Here is a 23717-nt window from a genome sequence, read left to right as displayed (position 1 = left end):
CGGCCTGTCACATGACTGTGTTTACATGCAGGCTGGAGGAGGAGTCTTGTTTTCAGACAAAAGTCCTTTTTACTTCTGTCTTCAGGTATTTTATTGTGAAAGGACACCTGGCGCCCTGCTGATGTCATATCTCGGCTTGCTTCACTGTGAGCTCTTCATCAGCTGAGATGCTCGCAGGTTCATTTCCTGCAGGACTCTGCACTCCAGGTGACTGAGTGATGTCAGCAGGCGCTAAATCTGATTGGCTCTCAGGCTCTGTTGGTGAAATGCACTTTGGGAGTCGTAGTCACAGCTTTGGATTCTGTTTGGAGCAGCACTGGTCCTCAAAAAGATAGACATGCAGGGATGTGTGTGTGTGCACAGGATGTTTGTTCCTCACTTCCTGTCCTTTGTTCAGGAATGTGAAGAAACAATGAGGGGAAACACCCCCACCTCCTCGGCCCCCACCCCTTCACACCCTAATGACATCATGCTGAGGCTGCACCGTCATTGGCCAACACATTCCAACACACTGTAAAAAGTCTGAGCTGAAACTGGAGTCAAACTGGGAGCCATCAGCCGAGCTGCTGGGACAGCTGGGAGTGTCTGAAATCTGGAAATGAAAAGTAGAAACTTTATTTTCAGTTTTTACTCTCAGGCTGTCGCCATGGTTACACAGCTGTCAGTGTGTAACTAGATGTGTGCAGGTGCTGGCTGGTCTTCATCTGTTCTCACGTCATCATGTGACGCCTCACAGGTATCAGTGCATTCTTCTTCTCACAGGACGCACAGGTGCAGCGTGCAGCTGGAAAGGTCTGTGGGAAGTCCACTCCCACTGCCAGGAGCTGATTGGTTGGTCAGCAGCTATGAGCTCCTCCATTAAAGCAGATGTTTGTACCTCTGATGTGTTTGGGTCACCTGCAGCGCCCCCTGCTGTTTGCTGTCTGCAGGTGAAGCAGCCTTTGATCTTTTAGTGAATCCGTGTGACATTCAAGTGTTCAGCTGAAGCTTGGAAATTATAGATATCCACTTTTTACAGTGTGTTTGGATAGGGAGCGTCTGTGTGTGTGTGTGTGTGTGTGTGGAGGGAAACAGGACAATCAGTCAGATCATTGAGCAGGAAAGAAGAATGAGCGGCGTGTAGCTGCAGCGAGGGCAGGGCAGACACACACACGCAGTCCCTGTCGCTCACCGTCCTGTGGCCGTCACGGCGACCTCTGGACTCTCATTACTGCACCTCTCGCGGACACGAGGGCGTTTTCCCTCTCGCTCCGATCGCACTTCAAAGGAAGTTTTTGCTGTTGTTTTGAGCCGTGGCTGTTTTTTCTCGGGGTTTTAGTGAAGTTTCACACTCTCGCCGTCCTCACGTTCAGGATCAGCTGACAGTCTGCGTTCTCTGGTTCGGTTTGTGGACTCGAGCCTGTGTTCAGCTTTTTAAAACTGCGGTGATGAGGGCAGGTGTTCCTGTCTGTCAGTAAAAACCAAAAACCTGATTTTGGGCTCTGAAACTTCTGAAACGACGGCTGAAGCGATGACTTCGCTCTCGGTGGGCTGACGTGCAGCGGAGCTCGTGGTTTATGATCGGCGTTGCTAAAATCGGCCTCTTAGTCCTCAACCGTGATGGAGGAGCAGCAGCTCAGCTACAACGTGCTGGAGGGTCGCTTCAAACAGCTACAAGGTAAGGAGGAGGAGCCGAGGGTCAGAGGTCGTGGCGGCAGAGGGCGTGGGTTCGGTTTCATGTAACTGGTCAGGGTGGTGGTTCCCAGTTGGGAGGCTGGGACCCTTCAGCGGGTCCTTGAAGGAACTGGATTGGGCACAGGTCTTGGATGTTCTTACCTGCAGACTCGCCGTGCAGCTCGGACCTCGCTGCGCGTCCATGTCTTTCCTGTGTGTATGCGGATCTTTTGCGGTCTTATTGGCTGCTGCACAAACGTGTCAGTATGAGTTCCTGTGTGGCGTGGAATCGCTTCAGCATGTAAATCTCACGGATGTTAAGCAGTTTCTGTCACATGGTGTTGCTCTGCTGCTGCCACTAGGAGGCGCTGGGATGTTTACGCAGTGTTGGTGTGCAGATCTCTCCGCGCCAGGACCCGGACTGGACAGAGCGCATTTGGGCTATAAGTACTTCCTGTGAACTGCCTTCACGGAAACGCCGTGCTGCACGAACACGGTTTAGGAAACATGCTGCAGGGGGCGCCGTGGAGCCAGGCTGGCAGGCCGTAGGTGTTGATGCATAAACTTTATTTGTGTGGAACAATAAACGGAGCCATCACCCAGTCGCTTCGGTGCTCGGGTTCTAAAGCTCCGCCCACAGAGCTCATCACTGCTGTTTTAAAGCGGCATGATTACAGGCGCACCTGGGTGTCTGTGGGCGTGTTGGGCGACCTTCGACCTGCTCCTGGTTAAAGTTTAAGCGCTCACTTTTACTGCTGGGCTCAGTGACATCATCACAGGCTGTCACACCTGCCCGGAGCACAGGTGCACGGGGTTCAGTCCAACTTCCTGGTGTTTCCATGGAAATGTAAGCAGCAGAGCAATGAATAATTCTGCTGGTAACACAAATAATAAAACACTTCCAGAAGAGTTTAGCAAAGACACAAGCACGAGCGTGGCACAGTAAACAGAGGCCCACCTGGTCTCACCTGGTGTCAGTGGTAACCAGTTTAGGCCTGCTGGCTGAAACCAGTCATGACGCTGAACCAAACACTGCGGTTGGCTAGTGGCGCCGTTGCTATCAGCAGCGCAGCGTCTCCACAGAGACAGCGTCAGGTCTGCAGGTCCAACAGCAGCGTCGGAGCCGCAGCATCGCCGGCGTAACCAAACAGGAAACAGGCGGGACAACAGGAGTTTTACTTTGAAGGTTTGAGCTGAGTCCACTTCCATCCTCGTGAAGCCCCACCTGTTAGAGGCGATCAGCTGCTCTCAGTTCTGCTCACGTGTTTGCCTGAATCAGCCTGTTTTAGCTCCTCCCCCTTTTGGACAGCCGTCTGTGTGGTGTCGCTGCTTTATTATAATTATTACAGCTGTTGCTGTTTCCTGTCTGTGTGTTTAGAGCAGGTCGCTGCATCGGTGTTCACATGCACCGAACATACAAATACAAACAGCAGGTGGGCGGGGCTTATGTGCCTGATAAGAGTGTGAAAACTCTGATCAGGTGCCCAGACTGAAACGTGTGTGTGTGTGTGTGTGTGTGTGTGTGTGTGTGTGTGTGTGTGTGTGTGTGTGTGTGTGTGCACAGATGAGCGGGAGGCGGTGCAGAAGAAGACCTTCACTAAGTGGGTGAACTCTCACCTGTCCAGAGTCTCCTGCAGGATCACCGACCTGTACATGGACCTGAGAGATGGACGCATGCTCATCAAACTGCTCGAGGTCCTCTCCGGGGAGAGACTGGTAACACACACACACACACACACACACACACACACACACACACACACATAAACAGTCCTTGCACTAAAATCAACACCAGAAGAAGAAACCCGGCCTTCACTGATCTGATCAACTGGAACTTCCTGTCCAGGCCGTCAGGATGTCTGATAGAGCGCCCCTGCTCAGCCTGTGGCTGCGAACAGTACTGCAGCTCCTGTAGAGCGAGATGAGGGAGGAGAGACACTTCTATGGGCTTAAATTGTGGCCATAAACGTTTTGTACTTGTAAATCAAATGCGTGTTTGTGAACTAAACTGAAGTTTTGTAGCCTTGTAAAAATAAATTTGTTAGAAAGATTTATGTTTGTGCATCTACAGATCAGTAGATGCGCTCAGGTTCCCTGGATGTGGGAGAGTTTCAACTTACACGTACAAATTTTGACCCGATTTTTCTTCCTGTCAGCTGATTGGCCAATGTCACCTCAATCACAAATTTAACAATCCAATCAGAGCACAGATGGGTTTGGCTGTTGGAGGGGTGCTTTACGGAGCTGCAGGTCCTGGAAGAATAAATGCCTTTTACATGCCAGCCCAGTGTTTTCCTTCATCACCATGAAAACAGTCTGTGTGTGTCCGAGTTCAGTGATTTTGTGTCACAGGTCTACGTGCTTAGACAGAGACCTCCAGAACCTTTCTCTGTGGACCCTGGGGGGGCAGTGTTGTGGACATGACACAGTCTTCACTAGTGGGGATACTTACAAAGCTTTCTTCGTTATGAATTAGCATACATGTTTTTATTGAACATTTGAAGAAACAGCAAAAACAACAGAAACTCTTGTAGAGGAGATAAAGTCAGAGATAGAAACGACAGGTGCATCTAGTGCAGGTAGAGCTGCTGCACACAGAGCCCAGCAGCCAGCAACAAATCCTGGATCCTTGGCTTTTAGTTAGCAGTTAGCATTAGCAGCACATCCTGCTCTGATGTGAAAGGACTTTTATGCTGCGCACTGTGACTCACAGCCATGGTCCCGGGTCAGCCCTGACTTTGTGTTAAACTAATCCTAAAGTAATAATGTATTTCTAACCACTGATATAGCACAACTTTATCCTTTCAACAGCTGCTGAAAGTTAGGGGACCTAGCTGCTATCGGATATTTATATAGCGATCCTCCAGCTTCAAACTGTATCACCCTTCAAGGACCTGCAGCTCCGTAAAGCACCCCTCCAACAGCCAAACCCATCTGTTCTCTGATTGGATTGTTAATCAATCAACCAATCAGCTGACAGGAAGAAAAATCGGGTCAAAATTCGTACATGTAAGTTGAAACTCTCCCACATTCAGGGAACCTGAGCGCAGAGTTTACACGTAGTGTTTTCCTCTGTAAGCAGACCTTCACAGAAACATTTGTAACTCGCGTAAATATTTTTTAAAACACAAAGTCTCATCTGTAGATGCACAAACATAAAATTTTCTAACAAATTTATTTTTACAAGGTTACAAAACTTCAGTTCACAAATACGCATTTGATTTACAAGTACAAAACATTTATGACCACAATTTAAGCCCATATGCTTCTGTGTGCTCCGCCCCTTTTGCCCAGATATTTCCAGAGGACGTTTCCTGTGTGTCAGACGATGTCATGTGATGTCACAGCGGTCGGTCATGTGACATAAGTTTCTGGATGAGCTTCCCGAGATTTTTAAAGCGATGCTTTATTTGACGTGCGATCAGAGTAAGTCCACATTCGTGCTCCTGATGACCTCCTGGAGGGTACAGCAGCTCACAGGAAGTGACCTCAGAGTTCAAGCAGGTGTGCCTGACTTCCTGTTTTCCCTCTGAAACATTAACCTGTTTCCGTTTGAGACGGTGGACTTGTTGGCCTCAAGGAAGGCTGTGGTCCAGCTGCTGCGCTTCCTCCCACTTCCTGTAGGCCAGGAACGCCTCGCCGTCCTCCCGGGCCAGGAAGACAAGACGGTGTCTCCACTTCCTGTTATTTTGGAGACGTCAGTGGGAACCAGACACATATCCTTGCTTCAGTGTGTGATTATTGCAGCTTTTATTGTGAAAGTCTGCCCTCACAGGATGTTCATGATTTTGGATCTACACCTGTAGATCACCTGACTCTTTGCTCCTCCGCCTCCAGCCAAAGCCAACCAAAGGGCGGATGCGGATCCACTGTCTGGAGAACGTGGACAAGGCGCTGCAGTTCCTGAAGGAGCAGCGGGTTCACCTGGAGAACATGGGCTCCCACGACATCGTGGACGGAAACCATCGGCTCACGCTGGGCCTCATCTGGACCATCATACTCCGCTTCCAGGTAAGCACGCGTCACAGGTGTGACCTGTTAGAGCACAGACTCAGGAGATTCCTGCAGGGCCACAGGTAAAAACGGCAGACAGGTGGAGGTGTTACTGTTCTTCCTCTTGCCCTCAGATTCAGGACATCAGCGTGGAGACGGAAGACAACAAAGAGAAGCGATCGGCCAAAGACGCCCTGCTGCTGTGGTGTCAGATGAAGACCGCGGGGTGAGGCTCACCTGCAGCACCTGCGTAGTGTCAGTGAGGCCGAGCTCAGGTTAACCTCTGCTTCCTGTCTTCTTCCTCAGGTATCCCAACGTCAACATCCACAACTTCAGCACGAGCTGGAGGGACGGCATGGCCTTCAACGCGCTCATCCACAAACACAGGTAACCCCGTCGTCCAGGTGTGACGATGCGGAGACTCGTCCCTGTGAATAAAGTTTTGTGTTTCTCGTGTTTTCAGGCCTGATTTGATCGATTTTGACAAACTGAAGAAATCCAACGCTCACTACAACCTGCAGAACGCCTTCAACCTGGCGGAGCATCACCTGGGCCTCACCAAGCTGTTGGACCCCGAGGGTAGGGACCGCACGTTTACCTGAGCAGTTCACCTGAACAGTTTGTATTTGAATCTTCTGTTTGTGCTGCAGACATCAGCGTGGACCATCCCGACGAGAAGTCCGTCATCACCTACGTGGTGACCTATTACCACTATTTCTCCAAGATGAAGGCTCTGAAGGTGGAGGGCAAACGTATCGGGAAGGTGAGTCGGCACGACTGAAACTCTCTTTCAGAGGTCACGAACTCTGCTGGCGGCGCCTCATTGTCTTGGTTTTTGCTTCCAGGTTTTGGACAACGCCATCGAGACGGAGAAGATGATCGAGAAATACGAGTCCCTGGCCTCAGACCTGCTGGAGTGGATTGAACAGACCATCATCATCCTCAACAACAGGAAGTTCGCCAACTCTCTGGCAGGAGTCCAGCAGCAGCTACAAGCCTTCAACACCTACCGCACCGTGGAGAAGCCCCCCAAGTAAGAGCGCTGCGCCTCGCCTTCGCTCTGCCTCCAGTAACGCTACCTGAGCTCTCACCTGGTCTCTGTCCCCATCAGGTTCACAGAGAAGGGGAACCTGGAGGTCCTTCTCTTCACCATCCAGAGCAAGATGAGGGCAAACAACCAGAAGGTGTACATGCCCCGCGAGGGGAAGCTCATCTCTGACATCAACAAGGTGGGAGCCGCTCCGAAGCCGCTTACCTGTCGGTCAGAGCCCGTCCCGCCGCTCGCCCAGCAGAACGCAGACTCAATATGTTTCGTCTCCTGTGAACCCGAGTTACACACAGCGTTTGCAGCTGTGCAGCCGAATCCCAGCAGGGCTGTCGTCCTGCTGCTCGCGTCGGGCGCATGTAGTCGGTTTGTCTTCCCCAAATGATCGAGAGTGACGGCCGAGAGTTTTATCAGTACACGAGTTAACCTGATCACAGGAGGAACTCACTCTCTGTGCGTCTGGTGTCCGGAGCATTGAAATAAGAGCCTTCGTCTGACACCTGCAGAGTTCCTTCATGGTGCAGAGCAACATGACAGGAAGACGCCAGAGTCGTTCATAAGAACCAGAACGTGCAGTTTGTGAAGGCAGAAGGACCCGTGCACGAAACGTTTCTAGCAGTTTGTTAGAAAAACAGCTGTGAGCGTTTCTGCTGGTCGGGTCCAGGTGACTCAGTCCTGACCTCGCTCTGCACGTTTGTATCTCGCTTGGAGCCGGCGGTGCTGAGGCCGGGCTCGAGTCTTCTCCCGGGCTCGAACCGTGGAGCCGCTTCGGTTACGTGAAATGTGCTTTTGTTACAGATACACGACGTTTCTAAGACGGCGTGGACTTGTGTACAGACGGATGTTTGCTGCGATGTTAAACTCTGTGTTTCCGTTAACCCTTTAAGACCTACCATAGAACCAAGTCCGCCAGAGCTTATATTATATTTTTACATGCTGTGGAGCCATTTCTGGGAGCATTTCAAGTTGCTATACATCAATACAACCATTATAGCCCAAATTGTAATAATATGTCTGCATTAAGTGCATAGTAACTACATAAATTGCAAAAAAGTGCAATAAACTACAAAAAAATTAAAATCGTTTTTGTTTTTTTAACATATATTTCTAGTTAGAGAAATTTAAGAGGCTTATCCCTCAAAACTGTAAATACAAAAAAGTTGCACAAACTAGTTTCCCACCACAGGAAATTTATTTTAAGTGTCTTCATAGTTTTATTTTTGAGATACACCAATTTTTATATACTGCAGGAAAAACGAAAATAAGTATTATAGTGCAAATTTGCAAAATAACAGCATATGCATCAAAATAAACTATTTCCAGCAGTGCAATATGAGTCCTCAGCATCCCAGAAACGACACAGGAAGTCATAAAGTCAAACATAAGTTTTAAAAACACCAGTATAGGCTCATAAGGTCCTGATGGTAAAAAACTACATTTCCGCAAAATGACGTCACTTCCGGTTTCGGGCAGGTCATGTGATAGTTCGCGCTGATAGACGTAGGAAGTGTTACAAACAGCTGATCGATCGGCAAAGCGTGTTTCTGGAATATTATGTTTTTGTTGCTGCAAGTGCTTTTATGCAGTTTTTGTAAAGCTATATGTGGAAGGAAACCGTGACCGAGGACAAGCTGATGGCATCAGATGTAAGTACAACTCCTCCGGTTTCATATGCAAAAAAAATATTGCGCTAGCTCACGTGGTTGCAGAGCTACGGGATTTAAAAGTAGTTACGCAAAATGGAGCGTGTCCGCTCCAACCGGCTCTAAAGGGTTAAAACAACTCCTACAGAGACTAAATTTACACGCTGTAAATGCTGCTGCGTGGATTTGATGCTGACTTTGTGATCCTGACAGGCCTGGGAGCGGCTGGAGAAGGCGGAGCATGAGCGCGAGCTGGCTCTGAGGATGGAGCTGATTCGTCAGGAGAAGCTGGAACAGTTGGCCAGGCGCTTTGATCGAAAGGCGGCCATGAGAGAGACCTGGCTCAGCGAAAATCAGAGGCTGGTGTCACAGGTAGGAGGACGCAGCAAATCATGTGACCTGCCCACGTTTCTTCACTCGTGATCTCATGACACGCCGCCGTCTCTTCTCTGTCTCCAGGATAACTTTGGCTTCGACCTTCAGGCCGTCGAGGCCGCCACCAAGAAGCACGAGGCGATCGAAACGGACATCGCCGCATACGAGGAGCGTGTCCAAGCTGTGGTTGCTGTGGCAAAGGAGCTGGAGGCGGAGCGCTACCATGACATCAAACGCATCGCAGCCCGGAAGGACAACGTTATTCGTCTGTGGGAGTATCTGCTGGAGCTGCTGAAGGCCCGCAGGCAGCGGCTGGAGATGAACCTGGGCCTGCAGAGGGTCTTTCAGGAGATGCTCTACATCATGGACTGGATGGACGAGATGAAGGTACCCGAACACGGCACTCGGGGTGGGACGCAGAGAAGGTGTCTGAGCAGAAACGTGATCGTCTGCTTTTGGGTTCTAGATGCTGCTGCTGTCTCAGGATTATGGGAAGCATCTGCTGGGGGTGGAGGACCTGCTCCAGAAACACGCCTTGGTGGAGGCAGACATTGCCATCCAGGCCGACAGGGTGAAGGCGGTCACCGCCAACGCCAACAAGCACTCTGCCAGCAACAGCGGTGAGCAGCAGGCGCCTTTCCTCGCCTCTGAGTTTGATTTGAACTTGAGTATTTTTATCCATTTAATAAGGAGGAGTCTTGTTCCTCCGATAGGTGTACTTTTACATTTTCCCTTCCTTCCTGTCCAGGCTACAAGCCCTGTGACCCACAGGTCATCCAGGACCGGGTGGCCCACCTTGAGTTCTGCTACCAGGAGCTGACTCAGCTCGCCGCAGAGCGACGTGCCCGTCTGGAGGAGTCTCGCCGTCTCTGGAAGTTTTTCTGGGAGATGGCGGAGGAGGAAGGCTGGATCCGTGAGAAGGAGCAGATCCTGTCCTCTCTGGAGCACGGTAAGGACCTGACGGGGGCGCTGCGTCTCCTCAGCCAGCAGCGAGCCCTGGAAGACGAGATGAGCGGCCGTGCCGGCCACCTGCAGCACACCATTGCGGAGGGCCAGGCCATGGTGAAGGCGGGACACTTCGGTGCCACGAAGATCCAAGAGCGAATTTCCGACCTGCAGGCTCAGTGGGCAGCGCTGGAGCAGCTGGCAGCGGTGAGGAAGAAAAGGCTGGAGGAGGCTCTGGCCCTCCACCAGTTCCAGGCGGATGCTGATGACGTAGATGCCTGGATGCTGGACGCCCTGCGCATCGTCTCCAGCGGGGAGACCGGCCACGATGAGTTCTCCACCCAGGCGCTGGCCAGGAAGCACAAAGATGCAGCGGCAGAGGTGGCAAGCTACAGACCGGTCATCGACTCACTCCACGAGCAGGTCGCCTGTCTGCCAAAAGAGGAGGCGGAGTCAGAGGAGGTCCGCGGTCGGCTGACCTGTATCGAGGAGCGCTACAAGGAGGTCGCCGACCTCACCAAGCTGAGGAAGCAGGCGCTTCAGGACGCTTTGTCCCGCTACAAAATGTTCAGCGAGGCCGATGCCTGCGAAGTTTGGATCGATGAGAAGGAGCAGTGGCTGAACAGCATGGAGATCCCGGAAAAACTGGAGGACCTGGAGGTCATACAGCACAGGTGGGATTTGTTTTTGACGCTGTAATTTTTATTGATAGTGTTGTCGCAGTTTAAACACAAACATGTTACATTACAGGCGAAATAACCATGCAAGCACACAGTCAAACAAACAGAACTAAAGCGAACAAAAGGTGTGGGTGCCCATTCTAATCAACTGCCACATGCACACCTGCCTTTACTCCGCATACACACTCCAGCTTATATACTTTTATACAGGCATGCATCAATAGATATACAGAGTTATAGACCTTAAATGTTTTGTTCTTCATTAATTTTCCCTGGTGCTGTATAATGTCCACTTCTCCCACAACGAAAATATCTTCCTTTAATCTGAGAAGTAATTTCTTCCATTGCATAGATTCCTCCAACAACATTTAAGCAGTGTTTTGAAGAAGGCGGATCCAGTTTGTACCAGTTTCTTGTTGTAGCTTTCTTTGCAGCTATCAAGTCGTCGTACATAACATACTCTCTAATATTCCCAAGATATACAGTTTTAAAATCGTGTGGTAATTGATAGCCCAACATATTGCCTATTACAAGAATCACGTTCTTCCAAAAATGATGCAGTTTCAGGTCCCAAACACGTGCGTATGACGAGCTTCCATGTTACCACATCTGCTCCAAACTTGAGTCTGCTTACTTTTGATTTTTGGTGTAAGAAAGAATCGAGTAAGATGTTTCCATCCAAATTCTCTCCAGCATCTTGAGTTAGTCGTGTTCTGGGTTTCACACATATCTAACCAGCACAGGTAGGATTAGTTACACAGCACTGCCTCAGAGCAAACCGAAGGCTCTGCCTCCCATTCTACTTTTAAATACTCTAGGAACAACAAGTAGGCCTGCAGAGCGAGAGCGAAGTGCTCTAATAGGGTGATATGGTACTACAAGGTCATTAAGATAAGATGGGGCCTGATTATTTAAGACCTTGTATGTGAGGAGCAGGATTTTGAATCCTGGATTTAACAGGAAGCCAAAACAGGAGAAATCTGCTCTCTCTTTCTAGTCCCTGTCAGGACTCTTGCTGCAGCATTTTGGATTAGCTGAAGGCTTTTCAGGGAGTTTTTAGGACTTCCTGATAATAATGAATTACAGTCGTCCAGCCTGGAAGTAATAAATGCATGAACTAGTTTTTCAGCGTCACTCTGAGACAGGATATTTCTAATTTTAGAGATGTTGCACAAATGGAAGAACGCAGTCTTACATATTTGTTTAATATGTGCATTGAAGGACTGAAGTGGTCCTAGCACTGAACCCTGTGGAACTCCATAACTAACCTCAGTGTGTGAAGAGGACTCTCCATGATTAGATAGATATGATACAAATGTACTGTGATACACTGCAACACGTGCACTGAAGCATGATGTGTTCTGGCAGGTTTGAGAGTCTTGAGCCGGAGATGAACAGCCAGGCGTCTCGTGTCGCTGTGGTGAACCAGATTGCCAGGCAGCTGATGCACAGCGGTCACCCGAGTGAGAAGGACATTAAGACCCAGCAGGACAAACTCAATAACAGGTATGACCCGACCATCAGGTACAGAGATTCCTACCAAAGAATAACAAAATCAAAAACATTGACCTGTGAGAGTCAGGTGTGGAAGCTGCCGTGATAACCCTCTGCTCTGCCTCCAGGTGGAGCCTGTTCCGTGAGCTTGTGGACCGTAAGAAGGAGTCCCTGAACTCAGCTCTGGGCGTGCAGAACTACCACCTCGACTGCAACGAGACCAAGTCCTGGATCAAAGAGAAGACCAAAGTCATCGAGTCTACCCAGGAGCTGGGCAATGACCTCACAGGGGTCATGGCCCTGCAGCGCAAACTGACCGGCATGGAGCGTGACCTGGCCGCCATCGAGGACAAGCTCAGTGAAATGCACGGCGAAGCCCGGAGGCTGGCAGAAGAGCACCCCGATCAGGCCAACGCCATTACGGGCCGTCTGGCCGAGATCACAGCCGTATGGGAGGAAATGAAGAACACGCTAAAGAACCGAGAGGAGTCTCTGGGTGAAGCCAGGAAACTGCAGCAGTTCTTACGTGAGCTGGACGACTTCCAGTCGTGGTTATCTCGCACTCAGACCGCCATCGCCTCAGAGGACATGCCCAACACGCTTGCCGAAGCAGAGAAGCTGATGGCCCAACATGAAGGCATCAAGAATGAGATCCAGAACTACGAGGAGGACTATCAGAAGATGCGGGACATGGGCGAGATGGTGACACAGGGCCAGACAGACGCTCAGTACATGTTCCTGCGACAACGGTTGCAGGCGCTCGACACCGGCTGGAACGAACTGCACAAGATGTGGGAGAATCGGCAGAACCTGCTGTCGCAGTCCCACGCCTACCAGCTGTTCCTTCGGGATACCAAGCAGGCGGAGGCTTTCCTCAACAGCCAGGTAAATGCCCGATTAACACCTCCTCCCCTTTCTGCTCCTGCCTGTGCTTTAAAAACTCGCCATTTCTCTGTGTCTGCCCCGCAGGAGTACGTCCTGGCTCACACAGAGATGCCCACGACCCTGGAGGGGGCCGAGGCTGCCATCAAGAAGCAAGAGGACTTCATGACCACGATGGACGCCAACGAGGACAAGATTAACGGCGTGGTTGAGGCCGGTAGGCGGTTGGCCAGCGACGGGAACATCAACGGCGATCGAATCCATGAGAAAGTTACCTCCATCGACGACAGGTGCGCCAAAGCTTCACAGCATGTTCGTTCGCTGCAGAAGAACCTTTCTTGCGTTCTCCTCAGCAGACGTAGTCGGTACATTCCCGTGGTTCCACAGGAAGGTGTAGGTGCCACCCTGACCTTCAGCCTTTCCAGTTGTGCAGGATCCGTCAGTGTGATGAAGGGAATCAATGTGTGTTCTTCCCATTTTGTCACTCATCCAAGTGACTTCTTCAGTCTGGAGTCAGTCTTCGGTTTTCAAGTTTTCACTGAAGACGCCAGATGAACAAAATCCACTAGACTAATGAGAAAGCAGCTGTGGAACATAAAGAGCACGTCAAACCATAGCTGTCACCGTGACCCCGGCTCCGGCTGCTGTTTCTGAATCTCTAAATGTTGGGTTTGGTGAGTGTGTGAAGGTCGGTCTTATCTGGGTTTTTTGTTGTGTTTCAGGCACAAGAAGAACAGGGAGGCTGCGGTGGAGCTGCTGATGAGGTTGAAGGACAACCGAGACCTGCAGAAATTCCTGCAAGACTGCCAGGAGGTCAGTCTCTGATACGAAGCCGTGCTTTAGACGCCAAAGGCAAAACGCACTCTCTGAAGCAGGGGCGTCGTCGACAAGCACAGCGCTGTGGTTCAGACGGCGTCCTGTGATATCATCGCCTGCGTAACACTGTGTTCTGTTCTGTTTGCAGCTGTCTCTGTGGATCAATGAGAAGATGCTCACGGCTCAGGACATGAGCTACGACGAGGCCAGAAACCTGCACAGCAAGTGGTTGAAGCACCAGGCCTTCATGGCCGAGCTGCAGTCCAACAAAGAGTGGCTGGACAAGATCGAGAAGGTACCGCCGTTCGCCTGAGCAGGGCAGCCAATCAGCAGTCACTCCGCTCACACAAAAGATAAACGAGAGCATGCACGACTCACGAGCTGCAACTTTATGCCCGTGTTTGCCTCAGGCAGGTGTTCTCTGAGCTCGCTGCGAGAGAAGCTACTAAAACACATGCTAACGCTGACCGACGGTGCAAAACTGAGCCTAAAATATACAAATTAAACATTTCATCATATAAATGAGACCCCCAGTGACCTTTAACCTGACCCAAGTGTGTCCTGACCTCAGGATGGCACGCTCCTGGTGTCGGAGAAGCCGGAAACGGAGGCGGTGGTGAAGGAGAAGCTGTCGGCACTCCACACCATGTGGGAGGAGCTCGAGTCCACCACGCAGACCAAAGCTCAGTGTCTGTTTGACGCCAACAAGGCCGAGCTGTTCACTCAGAGCTGCGCCGACCTCGACAAGTGGTTGGCCGGCCTCGAGGGCCAGATCCAGTCCGACGACTACGGCAAAGACCTGACGTCCGTCAACATCCTGCTGAAAAAGCAGCAGGTACGTCCTCCACTCACCTGAATGCAGAACAGACAGGTGGACAGCTCAATGTGAGGTTTGATTTTACTCATATATACAGCTATGACACCTGCAACACCACACCTGTAACACACCTGTGACACCTGTAACACCACAACAGTAACACACCTGTGAAACCACACCTGTAACACCACAACAGTAACACACCTGTGACACACCTGTAACATCACAACAGTAACACACCTGTGAAACCTGTAACACCACAACAGTAACACACCTGTGACACACCTGTAACACCACAACAGTAACACACCTGTGACACACCTGTACCACAACAGTAACACACCTGTAACATCACAACAGTAACACACCTGTGACACACCTGTAACATCACAACAGTAACACACCTGTGACACACCTGTAACATCACAACAGTAACACACCTGTGACACCTGTAACACCACAACAGTGACACACCTGTAACACCACAACAGTAACACACCTGTGACACCTGTAACATCACAACAGTAACACACCTGTGACACACCTGTAACACCACAACAGTAACACACCTGTGAAACCTGTAACACCACAACAGTAACACACCTGTGACACACCTGTAACACCACAACAGTAACACACCTGTGACACACCTGTAACACCACAACAGTAACACACCTGTGACACACCTGCAACACCACAACAGTAACACACCTGTGACACACCTGTAACATCACAACAGTAACACACCTGTAACACCACAACAGTGACACACCTGTAACACCACAACAGTGACACACCTGTAACATCACAACAGTGACACACCTGTGACACACCTGTAACACCACAACAGTGACACACCTGTGAAACCTGTAACACCACAACAGTGACACACCTGTAACACCACAACAGTAACACACCTGTGAAACCTGTAACACCACAACAGTAACACACCTGTGACACACCTGTAACACCACAACAGTAACACACCTGTGACACCTGTAACACCACAACAGTAACACACCTGTGACACACCTGTAACACCACAACAGTAACACACCTGTGACACACCTGTAACACCACAACAGTAACACACCTGTGAAACCTGTAACACCACAACAGTAACACACCTGTGACACACCTGTAACACCACAACAGTAACACACCTGTGACACACCTGTAACACCACAACAGTAACACACCTGTGACACACCTGTAACACCACAACAGTAACACACCTGTGACACACCTGTAACACCACAACAGTAACACACCTGTGACACACCTGTAACACCACAACCGTAACACACCTGTAACATCACAACAGTAACACACCTGTGACACACCTGTAACATCACAACAGTAACACACCTGTGAAACCACACCTGTAACACCACAACAGTAACACAGCTGTAACATATCACAGATGTTGTGCAGCTGCAGTTGAACTGCAGTGGTGTGACAGCTGTGCCTCTATGCTTGCAGATGCTGGAGAACCAGGTGGAGGTGCGACAGAGAGAGGTGGTGGAGCTCCAGAGCCAGGTGAAGGCTCTGGGGCAGGAGGTGAAGGACACGGACGAGGTGGACGGGCGAAGGCAGGTGGTGGAAAATAAGTTTCAGGAGCTGCTGGAGCCGCTGCGACGTCGCAGGAACTTCCTGGTTGAGTCCAGAGAGGTTCACCAGTTCAACCGGGATGTCGAGGACGAGATCGTACGTAAAGTTCACACGCCATATTTTCAGGGGCGCCATCGCTCACGCTCACTGTGCTCTCACTCCTTTACAGCTGTGGGTTCAGGAGAGGATCCCTGTGGCCATGTCCACCGACCACGGCCACAACCTGCAGACGGTCCAGCTGCTCATCAAGAAGAACCAGGTAGGACTATGTTTGCCTCGCTCACAGCATGCTCTGTTTGCTGATGACGGTCTGACCTCTGTGGGCGTAAACATCCCCAGACGCTGCAGAAGGAGATCCTGGGCCATCAGCCCCGCATCGATGACATCCTGGAGCGCAGCCAGAGCCTCCTGAAGGAGGAGTCCTCCAACGGGGATGCGATCCGCCTGGCCGACCTGCAGCAGCTGTGGAAGCGGCTGATGGAGGAGGTGGAGCGTCGGCACGGCCGGCTGGAGGAAGCGCACAAAGCCCAGCAGTACTACTTTGACGCCGCCGAGGCCGAGGCCTGGATGAGCGAGCAGGAGCTCTACATGATGTCAGAGGAGAAGGCCAAGGTGAGTGGGCGGGGCTTACATCATACACAGCTTCCTGTGAAAGTCAACTAAATTAAACACTCACATTAGAAGGGTGAGAGCAAAATCATTACCGTTACAACTGTTTGCTCCAATCAGGACGAGCAGAGCGCCGTCACCATGCTAAAGAAGCATCAGATCATGGAGCAGGCGGTGGAGGACTACGCCGAGGCCGTCCACCAGCTGTCCAAGACCAGCAGAGGGCTGGTGGCCAACGGACACCCGGAGAGGTGAGCCGCTTTTAGTGACATCACACCTGCATCACATGACAGGAAGCAGTCAGACAACATCAGGAAGCCAGCTGCGACACTTCCTGTCTGTCGCTACATCAGTGTGAGTAGTTTAACTGTGTGTGTGTGTGTGTGTGTGTGTGTGTGTGTCAGCGAGCGGATCAGCATGCGTCAGTCTCAGGTGGATAAGCTCTATGCCGGCTTGAAGGACTTGTCGGAGGAGAGGCGGGGCAAACTAGATGAGAGGCTCCGCCTCTTCCAGCTGAATCGAGAGGTGGACGACCTCGAGCAGTGGATCGCCGAGCGCGAGGTGGTGGCCGGGTCACACGAGCTAGGACAGGACTACGAGCATGTCACCGTGCGTACCGATTGTACTTCCTCTGAGTGTACTCTGTCAAGTATTACATACTGACCTATGATCCCTGCCCGCTGCTCAGATGCTGCAGGAACGTTTCCGGGAGTTTGCCCGGGACACCGGGAACATTGGACAGGAGCGCGTGGACGCCGTGAACCGGCTGGCAGACGAGCTGATCAACGCCGGGCACAGCGATGCGGCCACGGTGGCGGAGTGGAAGGACGGGCTAAACGAGGCCTGGGCCGACCTGCTGGAGCTCATCGACACCAGGACGCAGATCCTCGCCGCCTCCTTCGAGCTCCACAAGTTCTACCACGACGCCAAGGAGATCCTGGCACGCATCCTGGACAAGCAGAAGAAGCTTCCGGAGGAAGTGGGCCGGGACCAGAACACGGTGGAGACGCTGCAGAGGATGCACACCACCTTTGAACATGACATCCAGGCCCTGGGAACACAGGTCAGTGTGGGGACACTGGTTTTATTGGGAGTCACTTGGGCACAGCTTTTTTTGGGGGGGGGGGGGGGGGGTTGTTGTATCTGAGGTGTGCAGACAGAGCCCGGCGCTCTCAGAGAGCGCCGGGCTCTCTGAGCACGTTATTTCCAGCCAGAAACCAGCCACAGCTTCCTGTTCAGCTGATCAGCCGTTTAAAGGTCACGTGACTTAAGAATTACCAGACATGTAAACTCCCACGCAGGTCACCTTTCCTTATTAGGCGATTTAAAGTCAGAGCACCTGACTGAAACATGCAGGTGTACGTGTTATGACCTTTGACCCTGTGTTGCAGGTGAGGCAGCTGCAGGAGGATGCGGGGCGCCTGCAGTCGGCGTATGCCGGAGACAAAGCAGACGACATCCAGCGCAGGGAAAGCGAGGTGCTGGAGGTGTGGCGGAGTCTGCTGGAGGCGTGTGACGGACGCCGGCTCCGCCTCCTCGATACCGGGGACAAGTTTCGGTTCTTCAGCATGGTCCGAGACCTGATGCTGTGGATGGATGACGTGATCCGGCTCATCGAGGCCCAGGAAAACCCCAGGTAGGTCCGTGTGCTGCACAATGGTGGATCCTCGCCTCACGGCGGCCTCGCTAACAAAGACGTTTGTGTGTCCAGAGACGTTTCGTCGGTGGAGCTGTTGATGAACAACCACCAGGGTATCAAGGCGGAGATCGACGCCCGCAACGACAGCTTCACGGCCTGCATTGAGCTCGGGAAGGCTTTGCTGGCCAGGAAGCACTACGCTTCAGAGGAGGTGAGCTGAGACACTGATGGCCGCTCAGGTGATTGTCAGCTGACGAGCTGAAACACAGACTGGGAGAAGAGAAGGAAAAAGGTGCTGAATCAAGAAAAGAAAGTTTAATGACCAACAAAAGAATTGTTAAAGTTAAAGTAATGATGAAATTTGGAAAATGAAAAGAATTCAAAAATAATAAACCCTGGTCTGTGTACAGCCATGGGCAGACGTTTCATCCACTGGTCACAGGGAGCAATGCCCGGTTGTTTTGGGTTTTAATGGTGCAGTGCTCTTATTTTGAAAGCCTCACCTTTACTAGGACAAACACACCTGGGTCACCAAAGTCAAACAGCCAAACAGGCACGACAGAGGCAAATAAAATCAGGGTTGAACTGCAGTCTGTAAAGTCTATAAATAAAGCTGAGACTGAAAGGAGCTGAAAATATTTTCCAGATTAAAGAGAGGCTGCTGCAGCTCACCGACAAGAGGAAGGAGATGATTGACAAGTGGGAGGACCGATGGGAGTGGCTGCGACTGAGTAAGGCTTACTTCCTGTTTACCGTCCACATGAAACATCCAATTAAAATGATGATCAAGAGGCTGAAAGGTCATAGGTCAGTGCTGACTCATCACTGCAGGGTACTACAGTGATGAGTCAGCACTGATGAAGACTCCCCAGGCTCTTGCCCTCCTTTAACGAACCCGACTGACCAATCAGGACACGCTTCAGTTACGCTCAGAGAACAGCTTAGAGTCTGCATCTGTGTGCACGATGTCTTCACCTGACAGCTGCAGGAACTGTTCTCACTGATCCTCAAAGAGCAAAACATCAACCAGCAGTTTGTGAGACAGACACAGCAGAACAAACAGCCACAAAGATACAAAAAGACCAGAAAGATACAAAAAGACCAGAAAGATACAAAAAGACCAGAAAGATACAAAAACAGCCACAAAGATACAAAAAGACCAGAAAGATACAAAAAGTCCTGGGGCCCGTTCTTCGTACCGCGCTAAGTAAGTTAGCTGGATTTGATTGTTGACGATTTCGCGTGATCTTGGATCGTTCGGTTCCCCGAAGCTCATCCGGGACTTGCTGTCATAGCAACAGAGCCGTAAGCGTAAACCTGCTGGGGAGCAGGCTTACTTTATGTAAACAGGATTAGATCGCGGCCACGCAGGTATGTCCGCTTCATTTATACGAAAGCAACAGCGATATTCCACCACTGTTTCACCATAAATAAATAACATCACTGTAACCAAAGATAATGCAGCACTTGATCCATTTATTGATTTCACACAGATACATACAGGTCATTCCCTAAAAAAGGGAAATGTACTATTAACATTCTATTACATGTATGTGATTATTACAGATGTAAGTCATATTTCAGAGTAGTAATTGTAAATTACTTCATGTAATCAAGATGAGAGACCACGGCTATAAAAGCGAAGGTGGATTTGGGAAGCCTGTCGCAGCCATGTCCTGTCCGTATACGCGAGCCACCCATTGCGGAAGGTGCAAGATTGATAAGGAGAGTCCTCAGAATTCAGCGTATATTGCGGGATAGACAGGATCCTTTAGCTCAGCGCGACAGTGTGCTCATAGAGAGATATCGATTTTCCCGTGAGGATATTATTTACTTAACCAACTTGTTGACGAGGGGGTGCAGGACCACCACCTGTCTTTGTTTGCTCTGCCCTTTTCTTGGTTGCTGTTATGAACAAACAAACAGATTATTTCAGGGTCTCTTTCCAAGAGACTAAAAGCAATATAAGTGATAAATATTACCATTCTGTAGAATATTCTTATATTTCACTTTTACTTGTTCCCATGTTCTAGTGGGTCCTGTTGTGGCTCTAATGTGAAAGGGGATATAATATAACATATTATAATATAATATAATGTAATATAATATTGGATAATATGGTGTGATATGATAAATCTACCCTACCGCCTACTGGTGTTGGCCAGAGGGGCCGATGGCGCAATATGGCAGCCTGGCTTCTGTCAGTCTGTCCCAGGGCAGCTGTGGCTACAACCGTAGCTGCCTCCACCAGTGTGTGAATGTGAGAGTGAATGAATAGTGGCATTGTAAAGCGCTTTGGGTGCCTTGAAAAGCGCTATATCAACCCACTCCATTATTATTGTTATTATTAAATTACTTACGAGTTTAATTTGTCAGCAACTTTCTGCCAGCCCTCTCTCCTTGCTTTTGCAGCCTTTGCAGTGTTCCCTTGTGTTTTAATTAAACTCTGAAACTCCTGAAATCCCTCACTCAAGAGTTCTTGCTCTGCTGCCGGAAAATACCGAGCGCGCTCCTTCGACATTTTTGCCGACCAATCAGAGGGTTGCCGATCAATGTTTCTACTATCGATGCGTAGCCCCTTTTACGGCACCCAGTGATCTCACATTACTTCATCCAGCTGTACTAATCGTCAACAACAGGTGTGTTCGGAGAACCGGATTAGCGAGCTCACGGTTAGCGCGATGATTTGGTCTTGGATGTAGTAAGCGAGGTACGAAGAACGGGCCCCAGAAAGATACAAAAAGACCAGAAAGATACAAAAACGGCAACAAAGATACAAAAAGACCAGAAAGATACAAAAACGCCACAAAGACACAAAAACGCCACAAAGACACAAAAACGCCACAAAGACAGAAAACGACCACGCTTAAAGGCTTTGCTGTGGAGCCTCGTGATAGGTCACACTCCTGTAGAAACACCTGCACACCTCTCACCTTGCCATCCTCTGTATGACACGTTGAGCCTGCAGTCGCGTTGATAAGTTCAGTCATAAAATCTTCCTCTCTCTTCCTCAGTCCTGGAGGTCCACCAGTTCTCTCGGGACGCTGGCGTGGCCGAGGCCTGGCTGCTGGGTCAGGAGCCCTACCTGTCCAGCAGGGAGCTGGGCCAGAGCGTGGACGAGGTCGAGAAGCTCATCAAACGCCACGAAGCCTTCGAGAAGTCCGCCGCCACCTGGGAGGAGCGCTTCTCCGCCCTGGAGAGACTGACTACGGTGAGGGTGGGGTAGCCGGATAGGGTGATGAGGAGGAATGTGATGATGATGATGATGATGATGATGTTTACACGTGTCTTCCAGCTGGAACTGCTGGATGTGAGGAGGCAGCAGGAGGAGGAGGAGAGGAGGAGGAAGCCACCATCTCCAGAGCCTGTGGAAGTTCAGCAGGAGGAGGCGCAGCAGAGGTGAAAGCGCCGCAAATGTGTCATAACGCTCACCACGTAAGTAAAAGCGTGACAATAACGAGTGTGTGTGTGTTTCTGCAGCGCCGTCACTCAGAACGGACCGCCCTCGGACCAGGATTCTCCCAGGGTCAGTAAACTTTAACCTTTATGCCTCCGGCGGTGGCGCACGCCACACGCTTCACCTTTGTTTTCTTCTTAAAGTGTATTTACAGCTAATATTTCTTCTTCTGTGGTGTTAAACTGAATCTGCTGCTGCTTAACCCCACCTGTGCAGGACGGCGTGGAGGACGGAGAGCTGGTGAACGGTGTTGGTGAACGGAGCTCCAAAGAGCCGAGCCCCGCCCCCTCGCCCACCTCTGGCAGGAAGGTTAAAAGTCAGTCGACCACACTGCCCACCAAGAACCGGGACTCCAGCTCGCCCCAGGAGGGACTGCTGCACCGCAAACACGAGTGGGAGGGCCACAACAAGAAGGCTTCCAACAGGTGAGCTCCACGCCCCACAGGAAGTGCCTCGCACGCAGCTACGTCACCTGACCCGTCACCTGACCCCACTGCTGTGTGATTCGCAGGTCGTGGCACAACGTGTACTGCATCATCAACAATAAAGAAATGGGTTTCTACAAGGACGGCAAGGCGGCGAGCCAGGGCGTGCCGTACCACAACGAGCTCCCCATCAGCCTGAAGGACGCCACGTGTGACGTCGCCTCGGACTACAAGAAGAAGAAACACGTCTTCAAACTCAGGTACCAAGCGCAGCAGGAAGTCAGGTGTAGTCTGGACACAAGTTGAACACGTCTCACATTAAACGCCGCCGCTGGTCGCAGCGTCTCCGTGAAGCTGGAAAGTTCCAGTTTGTTTGAACAAATATTCTTAGAATATAATAAAGTAGTCAACATCACAGTGATGATGTCACAGAACCTCTGATGTGATGTGTCAGGTGTGCTGGGCGCACTTCCTGGTTCTGTTAAAGCTGCACGAGAAAAAACTACAGCTTTGATTTGAGGTCACCTGTCCACAAAGGCCTCACCTGTCGTGGCCGAGCCAATCAAACTCCAGATCTCATTTTTGATGTAACGATCAGCTGATTTTACTGTTTCACAGTGTTAGGTTTATATTGATGGATTGTCATTTATGCTTAGAAATATATAATCAATTGTATAATGATAGAGGTCTGATCCTCAGTAGTCTGCAAAGACTCTGTGAGCCTTCCAGAGTGTTCTGGCACACGCACATCCTAAGGTCATGAGCGAGGTCGTACCTTCTCTTTCTGATTGATGGTATAGGAGGACACCTACTCTGTATCTGTTTAAGTATAAGAGCCCTTTGTTTAGGGGACCGCTGGACTCCTGGCACCGGCTTTTTAAGGAGGCGTTCACAGGGCCACATCTTGACCCACACATACATACACACACCCACATTCACACACACTCATACCTACACGTATGCATAGACTCTTTGTTCACATGCATGCCTGTGTAAGATGTCATATGTTAATGGGCCTATGCATATTCATGTAACCACAATAAAGAGCAGTGCTACGGGGGAGCTGACTGAGAGCGACTGGGGGGTTCGAGCAGCAGGAACAGCGCTCGTCTCGTCCTCCCCCTCGTGCACGAGCTCACACAGAGCTCTGCCTGCTGTCCAACGCTGTTGCCATTGTAGCAGAATTGTCTCTGATTGTTCCAGCAATAGGTCTGTGCTAGACAAGCCTCTCACACAGCGTCAGAGCTAGACGCAGCGTACGCAACAAAAACACATGTAGACGTTGTCACACGCACGCACACGCACAGACACACGCACACACATGCACGCACAGACGCACACACATGCACACACACACAGACGCACACACACACAGACAGACAGACACACGCACACACACACGCACAGACGCACATGCACACACACGCACACACACACAGACAGACAGACACACGCACACACACACGCACAGACGCACACACATGCACACACACGCACACACACACAGACAGACACACACACGCACAGACGCACATGCACACACACGCACAGACGCACACACATGCACACACACACAGACAGGCACAGACACACACAGACACACACACACGCACACAGACATTGTGAGTGTTAC

At 50.7% G+C, this 23717-nt stretch overlaps 1 protein-coding gene across 2 annotated transcripts in view; it reads left to right on the top strand.

Moving 5' to 3' along the window:
- The window catches only part of LOC309708325 (spectrin beta chain, non-erythrocytic 1-like), a 30824-nt gene that overhangs the window by 5301 nt on the left and 1806 nt on the right, over positions 1-23717 (top strand). The window contains exons 1-33 of one of the 2 annotated variants that reach the window (XM_082536267.1): positions 1107-1657; positions 3218-3369; positions 5491-5664; positions 5781-5872; positions 5953-6033; positions 6110-6225; positions 6297-6409; positions 6492-6679; positions 6758-6875; positions 8548-8706; positions 8794-9096; positions 9176-9329; positions 9458-10328; positions 11703-11840; positions 11957-12713; positions 12798-13000; positions 13433-13523; positions 13675-13821; positions 14098-14361; positions 15826-16050; positions 16124-16213; positions 16294-16566; positions 16684-16814; positions 16968-17172; positions 17252-17626; positions 17955-18199; positions 18275-18413; positions 18849-18933; positions 21217-21413; positions 21498-21601; positions 21683-21728; positions 21876-22084; positions 22171-22344. In XM_082536267.1, the coding sequence (XP_082392393.1) occupies positions 1600-1657; positions 3218-3369; positions 5491-5664; positions 5781-5872; positions 5953-6033; positions 6110-6225; positions 6297-6409; positions 6492-6679; positions 6758-6875; positions 8548-8706; positions 8794-9096; positions 9176-9329; positions 9458-10328; positions 11703-11840; positions 11957-12713; positions 12798-13000; positions 13433-13523; positions 13675-13821; positions 14098-14361; positions 15826-16050; positions 16124-16213; positions 16294-16566; positions 16684-16814; positions 16968-17172; positions 17252-17626; positions 17955-18199; positions 18275-18413; positions 18849-18933; positions 21217-21413; positions 21498-21601; positions 21683-21728; positions 21876-22084; positions 22171-22344 (6677 nt within the window). In that variant the 5' untranslated portion in view covers positions 1107-1599. Of the gene's footprint in view, positions 1-1106; positions 1658-3217; positions 3370-5490; positions 5665-5780; positions 5873-5952; positions 6034-6109; positions 6226-6296; positions 6410-6491; positions 6680-6757; positions 6876-8547; positions 8707-8793; positions 9097-9175; positions 9330-9457; positions 10329-11702; positions 11841-11956; positions 12714-12797; positions 13001-13432; positions 13524-13674; positions 13822-14097; positions 14362-15825; positions 16051-16123; positions 16214-16293; positions 16567-16683; positions 16815-16967; positions 17173-17251; positions 17627-17954; positions 18200-18274; positions 18414-18848; positions 18934-21216; positions 21414-21497; positions 21602-21682; positions 21729-21875; positions 22085-22170; positions 22345-23717 lie in introns of those variants that run through there. The other variant, XM_082536266.1, reaches the window with a different exon arrangement.

Source organism: Aulonocara stuartgranti, assembly GCF_965226115.1.
Source record: "Aulonocara stuartgranti genome assembly, chromosome: 6".
NCBI classification, from domain to species: domain Eukaryota; kingdom Metazoa; phylum Chordata; class Actinopteri; order Cichliformes; family Cichlidae; genus Aulonocara; species Aulonocara stuartgranti.
This window is presented reverse-complemented; position numbering and strand designations above follow the sequence as displayed.